This window comes from Octopus sinensis, linkage group LG18, assembly GCF_006345805.1.
Source record: "Octopus sinensis linkage group LG18, ASM634580v1, whole genome shotgun sequence".
Taxonomy (NCBI): domain Eukaryota; kingdom Metazoa; phylum Mollusca; class Cephalopoda; order Octopoda; family Octopodidae; genus Octopus; species Octopus sinensis.
In genome coordinates this window covers 1,331,952-1,349,508 of record NC_043014.1, presented here as the reverse complement: position 1 = coordinate 1,349,508, position 17,557 = coordinate 1,331,952, and the positions used below count along the sequence as shown (strand labels likewise).

The following is a 17,557-nucleotide window of genomic DNA, read 5'->3' as shown; positions in this document are numbered from 1 at the left end:
TTGGGGCAAGAAAAATCTCGATTGAATGACAGAGGGAAGTAGAGTGATGTGTTGAGAGAGAGAGAGGGAGGTGGAGAGAGAGAGAGGGGAGAGAGAGGGAGGGAGAGAGAGAGGGAAGGAGAGAGAGAGAGGGAAGAGAGAGAGAGAGAGAGGGAGAGGGGGAGAGAGTGTAGAGGACGTGGGATGATGAAGTGTGCAGAATGGCTGATGGATTACAAACATAGGAAATGAGATAGAAATTGGGTATTAAAGGGGAGGAGGGTGTAATGGTAGAGAGAAGGGTTGTGTATGGAGGGTACGAGAGCGGGTGAAGAAGGGTTAGGGGGCTCCAGCTGGTGGGAGACAAAAACCAAGGGAGACTTGGGGAGAAGTCACGGAGATGCTGAGTCTTGAGGAAGGAGATGGGACAGGTGTGGTGGGATTCTGAGTTGGAAGACACCTGCCCAGCCGATGACCACACGGTCACTAATTCAATGACCATCATCATCATCGTTTAACGTCCGCTTTCCATGCTGGCATGGGTTGGACGGTTCAACTGGGGTCTGGGGAGCCCGAAGGCTGCACCAGGCCCAGTCAGATCTGACAGTGTTTCTACAGCTGGATGCCCTTCCTAACGCCAACCACTCCGAGAGTGTAGTGGGTGATTTTATGTGCCACGGAAACAGGTGCCAGACGAGTCTGGCGAACGGCCACAATCGGATGGTGTTTGTTACGTGCCCACAGCACGGAGGCCAGTCGATGCGGTACTGGCTACGGCCACGTTCGAATGGTTTTCTTATGTGCCACCGGCACTGGTACCACAAAGATACAAATTCCATTGATGTTCATCTATTTTGATTTGCACCATCCGAACGTGGCCGATGCCAGCGCCCTCTAGACTGGTTTCTGTGCCGGTGGCACATAAAAAGCACCATCCGAACGTGGCCGATGCCAGCGCCCTCTTGACTGGCTTCTGTGCCGGTGGCACATAAAAAGCACCATCCGAACGTGGCCGATGCCAGCGCCGTTTGGCTGGCTTCCGTGCCGGTGGCACGTTAAAAGCACCAACCGATCGTGGCCGATGCCAGACTCCCCTGGCACCTGTGCAGGTGGCACGTAAAATGCACCCACTACACTCTCAGAGCGGTTGGCGTTAGGAAGGGCATCCAGCAGTAGGAACTCTGCCAGATCAGACTGGAGCCTGGTACAGCCCCTGGCTTCCCAGACCCCGGTCGAACCGTCCAACCCGTGCTAGCGCGGAAAACGGATGTTAAACGATGATGATGGTGATGATGTATTTTTACTTCACTCCCTCCCTCTCTGCTTTGTGATATAATTAGGGGGTCTTTTTATGATGCTAATATTTTAAGACGAAATTCCAAGACACCATCAGATCTGATAACCCTGAATATCAAGAACCCGTAAAGAGCCAACTCAGCTGCAAACAGAATAAATTAAATTCAGACGGTCAGACAGATGTATGTATGCATGCATATACATACATATGTACATAAATGCAGATAGGTAGGTAGATTCATGTGTTTGGCATTCCAGTATATTTACCTCAGAACTATTTTCCATGACAAAATAATCCTTTCCACTAGAGGCACAAGGCCTAAAATTTTGAGGGAAGGGTTAAGTCGATTACATCGACTCCAGTACACAACTGGTACCTAATTTATCGACCCCAAAAGGATGAAAGGAAAAGTCGACCTCGACGAAATTTGAACTCAGAACATAGCGATGGGCAAAATAATGCTAAGCATTCCGTCCAGCGTGCTAACGATTCTGCCAGTTCACCGCCTTACAAAAGCCCAAACCCCAAAATTCTGTAGCTTATAAAATGAAGTACCAGTAAAATACTGGGGCTCAAAAATTACCTGTGGCTCCCTTTTTTGTCAATCCTGGAGGGTTGAAAGGCAAAGTTAACTTCAGTAGAAACTGAACTCAGATATCAAAGACTCGTAACTCAATAATACCACAAACATTTCACCAAATACTCGAGCGTTTCTCTCAAATCACAACCATTTAGCCAGATGCTCTACCGATTCCATCAATAGTAATAATTTTTATTCTTTAATTAAAACAATCATACAAGAAAAATACCGTCTTATCAACCCCAGGAGGATGAAAAACATGTCAGAGAGACAACAGTGGGATTTGATCTCAAAAAACACTGGGGCCAACAACAGTAATAAAAATGATAAAAATATTTGTTTTGAATTTTGGCACAAAGCCAGCAATTTGGAAGAGGCTTAGTCAAATACATCAACCACCCCCAGTGCATAACTGGTACTTATTTTATCAACCCTGAAAGGATCAAAGACAAAGTCAACCTCAGTGGAATTCTATCTGAGAATGTAAAGAAGGAGGAAATGCTGCTAAGTTAAGCATTTGGTCCAAATGGCAGGAATTCTTGAAGAAGGAAGAGGAGGAGGAGGAGAAGAAGAAGAATAGCAGCAACAGCAGTAGTAATAATGGTTCCTTTATTATTATTAATAATAATGATGATGATGATGATGATGTCCGTTTGTTTTGTGTGTTGATGTGATTAAGTTTATGGGTGCATGCAGAAGCACACATGGGTTTGACATAGGATGACCCCTGAATATGAGTGCGAGGGTTTCTCTGTGTGTGTGTGAGTCAGTCCCAACACCACACACACACACACCAATGTCTTCATATGTTCATCAGTTAAGAGGAGTTTTCAACATCTTTGCCAATGTCCAGCATTGCCAAGGTGCCTGGCCAAATGTTGCCACTTAACAACCAGCCCAACCCACCCATGCCCTCCCTGCTGAAACTAACTATTTACATTTCTTCAACACTCCACTTGTAGGCCATCTGTGCTGTGGCTTTCTTCTCTGCAATCTTGGCATACAGTTGTGTTTCGTAACCGTTCGAACGGTCCACTCCATCCCATCTGTAACCAGGCTGGATGTTGTACCTGTTAGGGGGCGCCGGGGGTCCCTTATACATTGGTTTTTCTAGAAAAAGAAATGCAAGAAGAAAAAAAGGGGTCAATGAAAAGTTCAAAAAAATTAGACAAATTGTAAAACAATAAAATTTTCAAGGATGGAATTGTTGACATCGGAGCAAGTGACGATGGGGGTCGGTTGTTGGTGCTTAAGAGCAAGGGGCAGGCCTTGAACCCCAAACCTTGTATCACACTGAGGTTGATAGAATGTCGGTTACAGACTCTTCGACCAGCACAAACCATGATTGTGCCATCAGACAAAATGCCATTGATCAAGAGGTTCACAGTTGAAAGTTTTACTGGCTTCCAACTCAGATATCGCCATTGGCAGCAAATATGTCCAGGACAACAGTTCACTGGTGACGCACAGACAGGACAGCAAATTGTTCGGAGATCTGGTTTTATGGAGGCTGCAGTAGTGGTTATCACTAACAAGGAGAAGAGATTCAAGTTAGAGACTGTTGTAGTTAACAACTTGTTTCTTTATTGCCCACACAAGGCCAACTTAGAGGGGACAATACAGCCTGATTTGGGGTCAGACACACAAAACGAGATATAAAAATTTACAACAAAACCAAATGGAAAATCAGATGGTAACACAAATTACAAAACAAATTGACAAACATGAAATGAGGTAGGAGAACGGGTTTTAGCTCCGACCCCACGAGCCCTGTTCCGCTACTGACACCTTTTGGTAAGCCTTATGACGTTCACGTAGTGTCTTTCACACACAGCATTCTTGCTACACGTGCCTCTTCTGTCTTTGTACATTCTTGCTGAGAGGGATCTCCTTTCCAGCCCCAATTTCCTTTTCACCAAACTGAGGCCAGAGATGAAGCTCCCCGTCTCCAAACAACTGTCTCTGTTACCTCTGTGAGCAAGCACAACTGGACAAGAGTTAGCAGGGGGCTGAAGGGTTTCCTTGCTTAGAAATGGGTTATGCTGAGCCAAGGTTCCAAAGACTAGATATATCCTTAGAGGGAGAGTTTGATGGGTGCTGGTATGCGTTGCTTGAGGATAACAGAGGAGACATTTTTGGGAGACATTTGCTGTCTCACGGCCAACATCACACACACACTCCTTCATGAAAGATGTCCCTCTTCATTTGTCATTAACTTTCCACACAAAGATGTCAGTGCCATGTGACACCCCCCCAACCCCCACACACACACGCGTGTGTCTGTGTGTGTACGGGCGAAATGCATAGCTGTATTTTGTCTGCCGTTACGTTCAAATTCCGGCGAGGTTTACTTTGCCTTTCATCCTTTCGGGGTCGATAAATTAAGTACCAGTTATGCACTGGGGCCGATGTAATCGACTTAATCTGTTTGTCTGTCCTTGTTTGTCCTCTCTGTGTTTAGCCCCTTGTGGGTAGTAAAGAAATAGATATATATAAACTGTGCTCCATTCAAGGCATCTAAACTGGTACAGGTTTATATACCACTCCAGGTTTATAACCTATACACACACACACACACACACACACACACATACACACAACTGAACAAACAAACTAAACTAAGACAAATAAAAAAGTTCACCTTTCACGTTTTTGTCTGGTTTCTTTTTCTTCTTAATAAAGGCCAACATTGGATCATCGGGTCTAATTTTCTCCCTCAACATCTGGTCAAGATCTTTATCATCTTTATATCTGGCCAGAGGCTTGGACATCTCATAGACAGAATCTTGAACAGCCTGTTGTTGCTGGGCTTTCTGTTTTAAACTGACCATTCAACAATAAAAAGAAACACATGTTAGAAAACACAATACACATAATATTTTCATGTGTATGTATATATATATATATATATATATATATACACACACACACATATATATACTTACATATATATATACATACATAACACACATATACATACATATGTGCATATATATATAATATGAGGGAATATTATTTCAAACTTACAGGGAAAAATTCAATTTAGAAATACTAAATCAAATTTCACAAAATATAATATAAATATATAAATTAGAAAAAAACCACCTTACGATTATATATCGTTTGAGATATATATATATATATATATATATATGTGTGAGTGTGTGTATATATATATAGGTAATGAAAAATTATTGAGGTGAATTCTTTTCAAGAAGCAACAGTGTAGGGCTAAATTTATTGAGCGTTTATATCAAAGAAGTATTAATTCGAAAGAGACAAGTTCCAAGGTCAATAATGCTCCTCATCAAAGCTGACACATATCTAAACACAAAGGGCAGATATAAGCCATATACATGTATTAATCAGCTGAAATTGCGAAGATAATCCGATTCTTGACTGAAGATTGAAGGCTTCGAATGTCCCGTCCGTGTTTTTTGTATCGTCTTCTAAATGTTTTGCGTTCCTGTCCCGGTTTGTATTTTTTTACATATACATATATTATATATATATATATATATATATATATATATATTTATTATATAGAAGGAGCTTCTACAGGACTAGAACTGTTTCATTCAAGAGAAATCTTCAGGAAGCTCCTGAAGATTTCTCTTGAATGAAACAGTTCTAGTCCTGTAGAAGCTCCTTCTATATAAATTAATTTTACTCTGCTATGTATTGAGTACCTTATTTACTGTGGTTAACCCCGAATCAACCCGGGACCTACATATATATATATATATATATATATATAATGGACACATAGGGGTAATAATTACAATTTTTTTTTTTTTTTTTTAAATTTCATGAAAAAATAACGAATATTTAAGAATAAACTCAAAATCAGTCTTTAAATATACATTATCAATCCCAATAATACTGGCTAATATCATTTGTGTTAGAGCGACGAAAGTCTGTTCCGCATGCAACAAGCAACACGGTAATTATTGTATAGTAATCAAGGGAGCTAACTCTGAAATAAAAGATTACAGTTATCTCCCTTCAAAAGTCAGCCTTTGTCAAATTACATTGGTTCCGACTTTTGGCACAAAGCCAGCAACTTCACGGGAGGAAGCAAATTGATCGTATGGACCCCAGTGATCGAATAGTACATATTTTATCGATTTCGAAAAGATGAGAGGCAAAGTCGACCTCTGCGGAATTTGAACTCAGAATGTAAAGAGTCGGACGAAATGCTGCGAAGCATTTCACCCAGCTTGCTAACGATTCTGCCAGAAAGCCTTCTTAAAGTGGAGAGAATTGTGGAAGAGGGAAACCCAGCAAGCCTTCTCACAAGGTCGATTATATTACTCGCATGAAACACAGTCGTGAATACGCTCCTGTACCGCGCACGAGCGCCACACACCGTTAATTGTTGAGTTTTGACAGTATCGTCATTCAGTGTCTAATATAAGCAATTTGCAGCACATTAAAGACTTTCTATATTAGACATTACATAGTTATATAATACATCATAATTCGTCGCTTAACGTCTACTTTCCACGTCAGCATGGGTTGGACGCTCAACCATTTGGCCACGTTCAAATGGTGTCTTTTACGTGCCACCTGCACAGGAGCCAGTCCAGCGGCACTGGCAACGACCTTGCTCGAATGTTTTTCCACGTGCCAGTAAGGCGACGCTGGTCATATATATTACATTATATTCTACATTATAGGCGCAGGAGTGGCTGTGTGGTAAGTAGCTTGCTAACCAACCACATGGTTCCGGATTCAGTCCCACTGCGTGGCATCTTGGGCAAGTGTCTTCTACTATGGCCTCGGGCTGACCAAAGCCTTGTGAGTGGATTTGGTAGACGGAAACTGAAAGAAGCCTGTCATATATATGTGTATATATGTATATGTATGTGTGTCTGTGTTTGTCCCCCTAGCATTGCTTGACAACCGATGCTGGTGTGTTTACGTCCCCGTCACTTAGCGGTTCGGCAAAAGAGACCGATAGAATAAGTACTGGGCTTACAAAGAATAAGTCCCGGGGTCGATTTGCTCGACTAAAGGCGGTGCTCCAGCATGGCCGCAGCCAAATGACTGAAACAGGTAAAAGAGAAAAGAGTATTATAAGGTTATACAAGTATAATAAAATGGTTGATGGAAAGTGGGGGGTTATGAATGGTGGGAGTGGGGGGGAGGAAAGAAAAGAGGAAAAGACAAGGACACTCACCCTTTCCCCCATTCGGCGTATTTCGCATCCTTCTCAGCTTTCTTCTTCTGTTCCTCTTCCTTTTTGGCGAGTTCCTGCTTCATGTCACGTCTACGTCCTGTAGATCGATCCCGGATCACAGTCTCCGCATTTTTACCTGATACTGAGGTATCCATCTGCATAAAAGGTGTAAGGAGCAGAGTTAATAACAGCTTTATCTACACATTACCTGGAGTTGGGGGACGGAATACTGTTGCAATGATTGGTGGGGGGAAGTGGAGGGGGCCGTTAATGATCAAAGACATCTCAGCCTTGACCACCCCATCTTTGGAATTATACTGTCCACTAAGCCATACCACGCCCTGAGTCCTTAACTCCTTGACGGCAACATTGTGATATACAGTATTTTGGGGTACGCTTTAGACCCAGAAGATGTACAGGAGCCATAAAGACCACAGGTACATGGGGAAATTGATCTCCTTAAATGTCTTGGTAGGTCTCTGGAAGTTGTAGGTAATTTTTGCTACCCAGGTGACCTAATTAGCAGTGGAGGAGGTTGTACAGAAAGTGTAATTGTTATAATAAGAATATGTTGGAGAGAGTTCAGAGAGCTGTGACCTCTGCTGACAACCAAAAGTCTCTCTCTTTCTCTCTCCCCGAGTAAAGGGAAGACTGTATGATGCATGTGTACAAACTGCAATGCTACATGGTAGTAAGACATGGGCCCTGAATGTGGAGGACATGCAAAGGCTGGAGAGAGATGAAGTTGGTATGCTCTGCTGGATGTGCAATGTCAGTGTGCATGTGCAACAGAGCATTGGTGTATTGAGGGAGAAGTTGGGCATAAGGGGCTTTAGATGCAGTGTGCAAGGGAGGGGGGACTGCACTGGTTTGGTCATGTGATGCAGATGGATGAGGACAGCTGGATAAAGAAGTAACAGTCACTTAAAGTGGAGAGAATTTGTGGAAGAGGGAAACCCAGGAAGACATGGGAAGAAGTGCTGAAGATCGATCTCAAAACAGAGGACCGAGTTATGGGGTGCATTGCTGTACTCGAGAAGACCTGCCCACCACAACAGAATTGACATCCTAAAACCATGGTGCCATGTAAAACGCACATAAAAAGCCCTGGTGATGGTGCCACATAAAAAGCACCCAGTACACTCTGTAAAGTGTACAAAAGAGGAGGCTGTGTTGGTGGGTGAGAGGTGGGTAGGGCCAAGTGATTCAGGTGCAAAGTACTTGAATTGCAGAAGACAAACCATGGAAGATATGAGATGTGAAGAAGGCTGATCTCAAGGGGCTGAACTTTGTGAAAGAGGGACATGGGGCTGCAACTAATGGAGAGAGACTATTGGAGAGAAGGGACATCTCTAACCCTTAAAAAGGCATTAAAAAATGGACACAAAAATGATGACAAGTGTGTGTAGACACACACACACACACACACACATATGCGTTTGAGAAACCAAAGCAGCAAAAACACTTGGAATATGAGACTTTGTTCCAAAAAGTGTGTCTTTTTAGGATTTTTTATGTAAATAAAGAATTTTCATTTCAAGAAACTCTTTAAATATTGTGAATATATAAAGAATATTTTACAAATTTTTTTTCTTTAATGTATACAGGTGTGTGTGTGTGTGTGTATTTTATATATATATTTTAATATATATTTTACACATACATCACCATCATCATCATCATCATCATCATCCTATTTACATCCATTTTTCTATGCCTGCATGGGTTAGGTGGATCTTCTCCAACACCCATGTATTTTTCTGTCATCCTGAGATCAACCTTCGCTATTTCTGTCTACGTCTACCTTGGTCTTCCACTAGTTTCTCCCACATGGCACTTCTTCACTCACCTGTCATCATCCACACACATCACAAGTCCTTCACTTCTTCTGGACCTCATTTGTTCGTACAAACTGACATCACACATCCAACACAACACACTCACATCGTTCTTTTACCAACCGATGCACATCCTCCGTATTTAATGTCCACATCTCACTGCTAACGCAGCAACATACTTCATACACAAACATCAATCTGTCCTTCAGAAAGAAAGAATACAATTTGTGGGGAGGGGCGTAAAATTAACAGCAAGAGAACAAAGAAACAAAGCTCTCTATTTCTGCCAATCTTAACATTTCTATCTCTTGACAACCCTATTTTATAGAGAGAGAGAAACCTACCTGCTGAAATAACTTGTTTTCTCTCTGTCGCATGTGACGAATCTCTTTCCTCGTCTCTGCAGCTGAAGACAGACCAGCTCTGGTTCCTCCTAGAGTTCTCTGGGGTCTTCCTTTCCCATCAGCGCTTCGTGGTGATGCTGAAGAACTGTGACGGTGTCCATGACGAGGAGGGGAGAGATCAGAATCATCGTTGTCATGGGATCGTTGCGTTGCATGCCGGTCCTTAGGGTAGGCACTAGAATGGTTATATCGTGATGGTGACATCTGACCAGGTCTAGAGCGTCTCTTTCGTTGTGGTGATGTTGTGGAGCCTCGATGAGATGACCGAACAGGAGAGAGATCAGAGTCTGAGTCCATCACCTTCTTTTTACGATGGGATGAGTTGTCGGAATCCACTTGACGTTTTGGTGAGGTGTGGCTTGAATTAGCAAGGTGCCGATACCTGGAGCCTGAATACTGTCTTCGACGTGGAACTGGCTGATCGGAATCAGACGAGGAAAGGTCAGAGTCTGATTCCAGCTTGTTTTGTCTTGAAACCGATTGATCAGAATCCGAGTCATGCCTACCACGTCTCGGCAGAGAATTATCGGAATCTGACTTATGTCGGCCACGTCTCGGCAGAGAATGGTCAGAATCTGACATGTGTCGACTCTGTCTTGGCAGAGTATCTTCAGAGTCAGAATCATGTCTGCCATGTCTTGGCATTGATTGATCAGAATCTGATTGATTCAATGACCGTCTTTTATGCTTAGAATGCTGGTCAGAATCACTGGCTGACCCATGGGTGGGGGATTTATCTGAAGCTAGATTATGCCTGAGCCGTCTGCTGGGAGACCTTTCAGGACCCGAATCATCTTGACCATCAGAGCTATCACTGCTGTCCAGACTTCTATTCTTGAGGTCATCTTTTAATGACCGACCATCTTTGTCTGTGTTTGAACTGTGGTACCGCTTCTTTCTGTCGGTTGACTGTTTTTTCTTCAAAGACATTCCAGAATCTGTGCTTGATAGATCACTTTTTGGAGACGCGTGGTGGCTATCATCCTCTATCTCTCCATCAGACTTGTCTGAGATGATCTCACCATCTTCAACTTTGTTTGCAACCATTTTCCATCGGTTGGCATCTTGGAACTGTTCTAATTGCTGGACAAGAACCGGACGCTCATCAATATAGTCTGCCACCGTTGGAAGGTTTTCCTGTAAATCATCATCCAAGTTATTTCCAGCATTGTCAGGCATCAAAGACTTCAGGTCGACATCATCATCAAATATCCGTGGCCTGCAACAACAACAAAACAGTGTTTAGAATGGAATGTTGACATTTACAATAAAACATTACAGCACAGCAAAATCATCATTACAATTATTATTATTATTATCATTATTATTATTATTATTACCATTATTGTAATCCATCTAATGTCCATTTTTTTATGCTGGCACGGTTGACAGGAGCTGACCAGCAGTTCAGGCTCCATGTTTGCTTTGGCATGGTTTCAACAGCTGGATGCCCTTCTTAACGCCAAATTGAACCAATCCTATGACTGGCACCCGGCAGATGCCAGGACCCCTGGACTGGAGATATGTAAAAAGCACTATCCGACTCGTGGCCGATGCCAGCGCCGCCTCGACTGGCTTCCGTGCAGGTGGCACGTAAAATGCACCAATCCGACCGTGGCCATTGCCAGCTCCGTCTGGCACCTGTGCGGGTGGCACGTAAAAAGCACCCACTACACTCACGGAGTGGTTGGCGTTAGGAAGGGCATCCATCTGTAGAAACACTGCCAGATCAGACTGGAGCCTGGTGCAGCCTTCTGGCTTCCCAGATCCCCGGTCGAACCGTCCAACCCATGCTAGCATGGAGAACGGACGTTAAACAATGATGATGATGATGATTATTATTATTATTATTATTATTATTCAAAACATCAGAATTACATTTTTATTTCTCTTCTTAACCCTTTTTGTTACCAAATTTCTGCTGAAATACACTTCCTTTGATTCCATTACTTTTTGAAATAACAAAGAATTCGGTAAAATAACTTTCTCCTTATTAAGTTGGTTTTTGGAACATAAACGGACATGGAATTTTGATGGAAGGTTTTAAAAGGAGTTTGCAGGGGTGGTCTCAGGTGAGTTGGCATCGAAAGGGTTAAGGCTGACTTGGCTGGAAAAAACTTACAGACGATTTCTCACCATTCCAAGACCAACAACAAAGGGGATCACTACAACCACTTATCACTACCCTATGAAAGTAAAAACAAATTTATAATCCATTTTACATGCATTTTATCTTACATGATGTGGGTTGGCTAGATTTACAATTTCAGTAAACAGGATTACAATGAATATAGACTCAAGAGCATAACTAGTATCAATACCATTGAGAGGTCTGTGACATTCTCAGTTGAATGGTTTGGAAAAAATCTGCTAGAGTTATAATTTTATTAATAACAATGATGATGAAAGCATTAGTAATAATAATAATAAATTTCAGGTTTTAATCTGCTCTAGTTTTTGGGAAATATTAATGTTTACAAACCTATCCAACATACGTTAGCAACAAGAGAAAAATTGTGGTAAACTAATTATTTCTACTTGAAACACAAATCCAGACATTTGATGAAATCAGTCTCCAGTATATGTGACTGGTATTTACGGTGGTGTGTTTGTGGGGCAAGGTAAACAAACAGACGCTAGTATATAACTGGTACTAATTGAGGTGTAGTATGGCGAAAGGTAAACAGGCACCAATATATTTATTGTGGTTTAATACTGGTTTCAGTCATTAGGCTATGGCCACGCTGGGACACCACCTTGAAGGGTTTAATCAAACGTTTTTCACTTTTTTAAGCTTGGTACTTCCCAGGACTAAAGTAGAAGACATTTTCCTAAAGTGCCATGCAGTGGGAATGAACTTGAAAGCTTGTAGTTGGGAAGCAAGCGTCTTACCACACAGCCATGGCTAATTAACCCTTCTTAAAAAATTTGGGCCTTTTCACTAATAAACAAACTATTTATTTACAATGAGCTTCACTTGTCTAATTTTTTGCCAGTTGTACCAAAATCCTCTCTCTTTTCGGGGCTGACTCAGCTGTGTCACCCAACAAGAGATCTTTTTCATGAAGGTCACACTTTTGCTATCTTATCTCAATGGTTACATTAATATTTCTGAGAAATCTCTTATCTTGGTGGCTGAAACGAATTTACGTAATCAGAAGTGCATGGCTTTGGTGCAAGTATGGCTGTGGGGATAAGACATTTGCTTCTCAACCACATGGTATCAGGTTCAATCCCACTGCATAGCACCTTGGGCAAGGGTCTTCTAGTATAGCCCTGGGCTGACCAAAGCCTTCTGAGTGGATTTGGTAGACAGAAACTGAAAGAAGCCTGTTGTGTGTGTGTGTGTGTCATTGCATGACAACTGTAAATAGCTGTCAATCATTCATCCTCATTTCGTATCCATTTTTCCATGATGACACGGGTGAGATGGTTCAACAGGAGCTGGCAAACCAGAGGACTGCACCAAACTCTCCTGTCAGCTTTGGCATGGTTTCTATGGCTGGATGCCCTTCCTAATGCCGACCACTTCACAGCTTTTTACTTGTTTATAAACAAGTGAATGTTGATGACAGGAAGAGCACCAGCTATAAAAATCCACCTCAACAAACTCCATCTGACCCATGCAAGCGTGGAAAAGTGAATGTTAAAATGATGATGATGATGATGGGCACTCTGTACTGGTGTTCCCTTAAAGTGAAAAATCTTATTTTTACCCATCTCTCTTGTATGCCCATCGACATAAATGAGTGATGAATAATGAAAATACAAGGTGTGACTAAAACTGGTTGGAAATTAAGGGTTGAATTCATAGATTAACATAAGATTCCCAAATCTATAGGAAGGAGATTAACTCCCCAGGTGTATCAATGGTGTATTAACGGAAAAGAGTTAAAGGGATTGGCAGCAAAAGGGGGAAGTACAAGGATTTTCTTTCAGAATTGTTTCACTTTAGGAGATCCAAGAAACGAAAACATGCTCAGATATTTGCAAACACAACGCCATGATATATATATACACATATGCACACAATGAGTACTGGGTATGTATGCATGAGTCTGTAGATCGATATACAGACAGACAGATATATATATATATATATATATATATATATATATATAGAGAGAGAGAGAGAGAGAGAGAGAGTAAGGAACAGAAATGTACTGGGTTATCCCTTAAATAAAGCAGTTTTTTTTAAACTTCTTTTATTTTTCAAAATTAAGATAAACAAAAAGTTCTTTTGTAATCTAAAATATACTCTCCTTCATTTTCTACAATGCTCTTCCATCTATCAGGTAGACTTGCAAGGCCCCTCTTCCAAAATTCATTTTGTCTGTGACAGAAAATACTTTTCCAGTACTATTCTGATCTCATTTACAGAATTCATATTTTTTCCATCCAAATGATTTTGAAGATTGCGGAATAAATGATAATCAGATGGGGTAATGTCCAGTGAATATGGTGGGTTGGGCATTGTTTCCCATTCAAACTGCTCCAACCTTTGGAATGTCATCCTCGCTGTATGTGACCAAGCATTATCCCGATGGAAGAACATCTTTCGTCATGAAACCAAAGATGGTTGTTTTATTTCTAGCATTGACTTAAGCCACTCAAGCTGCTCACGGTAGATCTCCTTTGTTATCGTTTTGGTTTGGATTTAAAAGTTCAAATAGACTAAACCATTCACATCACACCAAAAAGATAGCAACAACATATGTGGGTGAAGACCTTCCTTAGCCTGAGGTGCTGGTGTTTCTCCTCTCCCTACCCACTGCCTTCAGCATTTGACATTTTCACACAGAGAACCCATTTCTCGTCACTAGTCACTTTTCGTTCCAAAAAAGGTTCATTCGTGAGACATGACAACAACAAAGAAGAGCACACATTCACTCTCAGCACACAATTAGACTTGGAAAGTTTGTGAAGAACCCATTGACCCAATTTTCTGACTTTTCCAATGGCACGTAGGTGTCAATGAATGGTTGAATGACCAAATCCAAGCTTTTCTGTTAGTTCCTCAACAGTTACGATGGGATTTTGTTCCGCTAGGGTTTGGAGGACATTCTTGTCAAGCTCTACAGATCTTCCAGGACGAGGCTCATCTTCTAGGCTGAAGTTACCAGCTCGGAATTTCTGGAACTACCGTTGACACTAGCTTACAGTTATTGTCTGATCCCCATATACTGCATTAATATAATGATTCATGAGTCACTCTTTAACTTATAAAAAAAAATGTAAACAAACATGAGCACTAATGGTGGTGCCCCAGCCTTGAATGAAACTGATCATATATATGTATATATATATATATATATATAAAACACACGCACACACATTATATAAATATAACATTGTATGCACACATGCATAGTGTGTGTGTACAGCCTGGAAGATTGCCTGGGGATATATGGCATGGTATATAAATCTGCCAAATTATTTTATCTCAAAAGCAAACAACTATTAGGAGCTCCTGTTACTCTGAGTTTCCCGTTGCCGTTCATCGGACAGGTTTTGCTAGAATGGAACCGATATGTCAATTGACATATCGGTTCCATTCTAGCAAAACCTGTCCGGCGAACGGCAAGGTGAAACTCAGAGTAACAGGTTTTGTTAAATTTTCTGCTGCTTTAAATAAAGCATATTACTCTACCACTGGTATTTGAGTACTCTTTTTTCCACCTTGTTTCACATTTATGTGTTTACTCCGGTATACATATATATATATATATATATATATATATATGTATGTATGTATGTATGTATATATACTCACACACACACACGTTTGACTATACAAACAGGAGATAATGTACCGAATAGATTAGATCCAGGTTATTGAGTTTATTCGTTTTAAGCAGATGAATTCCTCTGTCGTTGTTACTCAGAGTTTCTCGTTACGTAATAAGAGACATTTGGGAATCGCACAGATATACATCAGATTATCCGACTCTGAATAAGAAAAGGTTAACAGGGGAAAACGATCCACAACTGAAAGGAAGATAATGTTTATAGCAATTAATACAGGCACTTGAAACAACGAAGGGTTAAAATACAGCCTTGTATACACATTTATGAATTGTATACAAACTTTGGAACGGCATTAGTTTGGCGGAAGAACTTTTGTAAGAGACTTTGGTGTTAAAAACAAGACATCTCTCCTTGTTTGGGGTATTTTATCTACCATCACAAACACACACACACGAAGCTGTTCTGTTCTTCTTCATAAATCACCGCTAATCGATATCGATTGTGAGAATAGATTCCAAACAAAGACCCGAAAGGCACAAACACGTGTCTGTGTGTGTCTGTGTGTGTGTCTGTGTGTTTCATACTTTCAACGGCAGAACAACATCGAACTGGGCCAAGTTTATCGCACAATAAACAAGCAAAAATGAGCGGTTACCAGACCGATTCCTACTAAAGCGGATACGCGTAATTGTTAAAGGATGATGTCGGTTTTACCTGGGCCCCTTTTTAATCTTCTTCTTCTTCTTCTTCTTGTCGCAATCCTCCGAGATGTAACGTTTCAGATATTCGCTTTTACTCACAGACGCCATCGCTCACAGTGGAACTCTCCTCTCTTAACCGCTCAAAGGAAGACGTCGTCACGATTTACCTCCCTTCGTCTCTCCCCCTCCCTCTCTCTCTCTCTTTCCTTTTGTTTCTCTTTCTCTTTCTCTCAGCGCACTTGGATGGCCTTAATCATCATCATCATCATCATCATCATCATCGTCATTATCATTATTGATTTCTTTATTACCCACGAGGGGCTAAACACAGAGGGGACAAACAAGGACAGACAAACGAATTAAGTGGATTATATCGACCCCAGTGCGCAACTGGTACTTTATTTATCGACCCCGGAAGGATGAAAGGCAAAGTGGACCTCGGCGGAATTTGAACTCAGAACATAAAGACGGACGAAATGCTGCCTTCTTGTCTCCTGTGATAATAATGGCTTCGAATTTAAGGACAAGGCCTGTAATTTTGATGGGAGAAGACTTGTTGACACCATCAACTCCAGTGCTTGACGGTTACTTTATTTGATCAAAGAGGATGAAAGGCAAAGATGACTTTGGTGAGATTTGAACTCAGAATGTAAAGAGCTGAAAGAATAATCCCAAATCTGTTTGCAGATGCACAAAGAATTCTGCCAATGACAACAACAACAATAACTGACAGCAGCCCTTAAATTCTGTAGGAAGGACACGGTTGGTTACATAATCGATGGTACTTTACCAACTCTGCATGGATGGAAATTGAACTTAGCCTGAGAATACAAAAGGTCATAACTTTTACCAATTACAACACTTATCATGGTTACCTGACTGGTTTTTCCAGTCACACTTCACATGAAATAGAGAGAAGATGGGGAAGAGAAAAAGAGGGGTCGACAGAATTAACATAAGAAATGCAAGATGGGAGTACATACTAGGTTTGGTGACAGGCAATGAGTAAAGAAATGCTACACACGCAGAGAAAGAATTGTAGAGACAAAACTAGAAGTAAATGACAGAGTAGTAATGGTTGGAGTTATTCAAAGGAGAAATTTTATTTTAAGGTAATCTCTTTTACTCTTTACTCTTTTACTTGTTTCAGTCATTTGACTGCGGCCATGCTGGAGCACCGCCTTTAGTCGAGCAAATCGACCCCGGAACTTATTCTTTGTAAGCCCAGTACTTATTCTATCGATCTCTTTTGCCGAACCGCTAAGTGACGGGGACGTAAACACACCAGCATCGGTTGTCAAGCAATGCTAGGGGGACAAACACAGACACAAACCCCCACACACACGCATACATATATATATATAGATATATACGACAGGATTCTTTCAGTTTCCATCTACCAAATCCACTCACAAGGCATTGGTCGGCCCGGGGCTATAGCAGAAGACGCTTGCCCAAGATGCCACGCAGTGGGACTGAACCCGGAACCATGTGGTTGGTTAGCAAGCTACTTTACCACACAGCCACTCCTTTACTTTAAAAATTAGTATTCATTTCATCATTTTGGATAAACACCAAGAAATTTGATAAAAGCTAAATCAGGATTTGTATGTGTACGCCATATTCCCATATATTATCACATGGTGACAAAATATACTTTCAAAGTTGGACAGAGCAAACCTATGACCAAAGAATTTCAGCTGTGATCATCCTTTCTTTGCTCCAAGGGGAAATGTTTTGTTTTTTTCTTTATTGCCCACAAGGGGCTAAACACAGAGGGGACAAACAAAGACAGACAAATGGATTAAGTCAATTACATCGACCCCAG

At 41.3% G+C, this 17,557-nt stretch overlaps 1 protein-coding gene across 2 annotated transcripts; it reads right to left on the bottom strand.

Annotated features, from left to right (window-relative positions):
* Window positions 1-2,447: 2,447 nt before the first annotated feature.
* LOC115221681 (BUD13 homolog) lies at window positions 2,448-15,880 on the bottom strand. 2 transcript variants are annotated; one of them, XM_036510635.1, is made up of 6 exons: window positions 15,743-15,880; window positions 9,847-10,499; window positions 9,221-9,804; window positions 7,039-7,193; window positions 4,498-4,679; window positions 2,448-2,966 (listed from the first exon to the last, which is right to left on the bottom strand). In XM_036510635.1, exons 1-6 carry the CDS (start codon window positions 15,835-15,837, stop codon window positions 2,791-2,793), a joined length of 1,845 nt encoding a protein of 614 aa, XP_036366528.1. In that variant the 5' UTR covers window positions 15,838-15,880; the 3' UTR covers window positions 2,448-2,790. The 2 variants fall into 2 exon arrangements, with proteins under 2 accessions (XP_036366528.1, XP_029647745.1); XM_029791885.2 differs by having other exon boundaries at window positions 9,221-10,499.
* Between the last annotated feature and the right edge of the window lie 1,677 nt (window positions 15,881-17,557).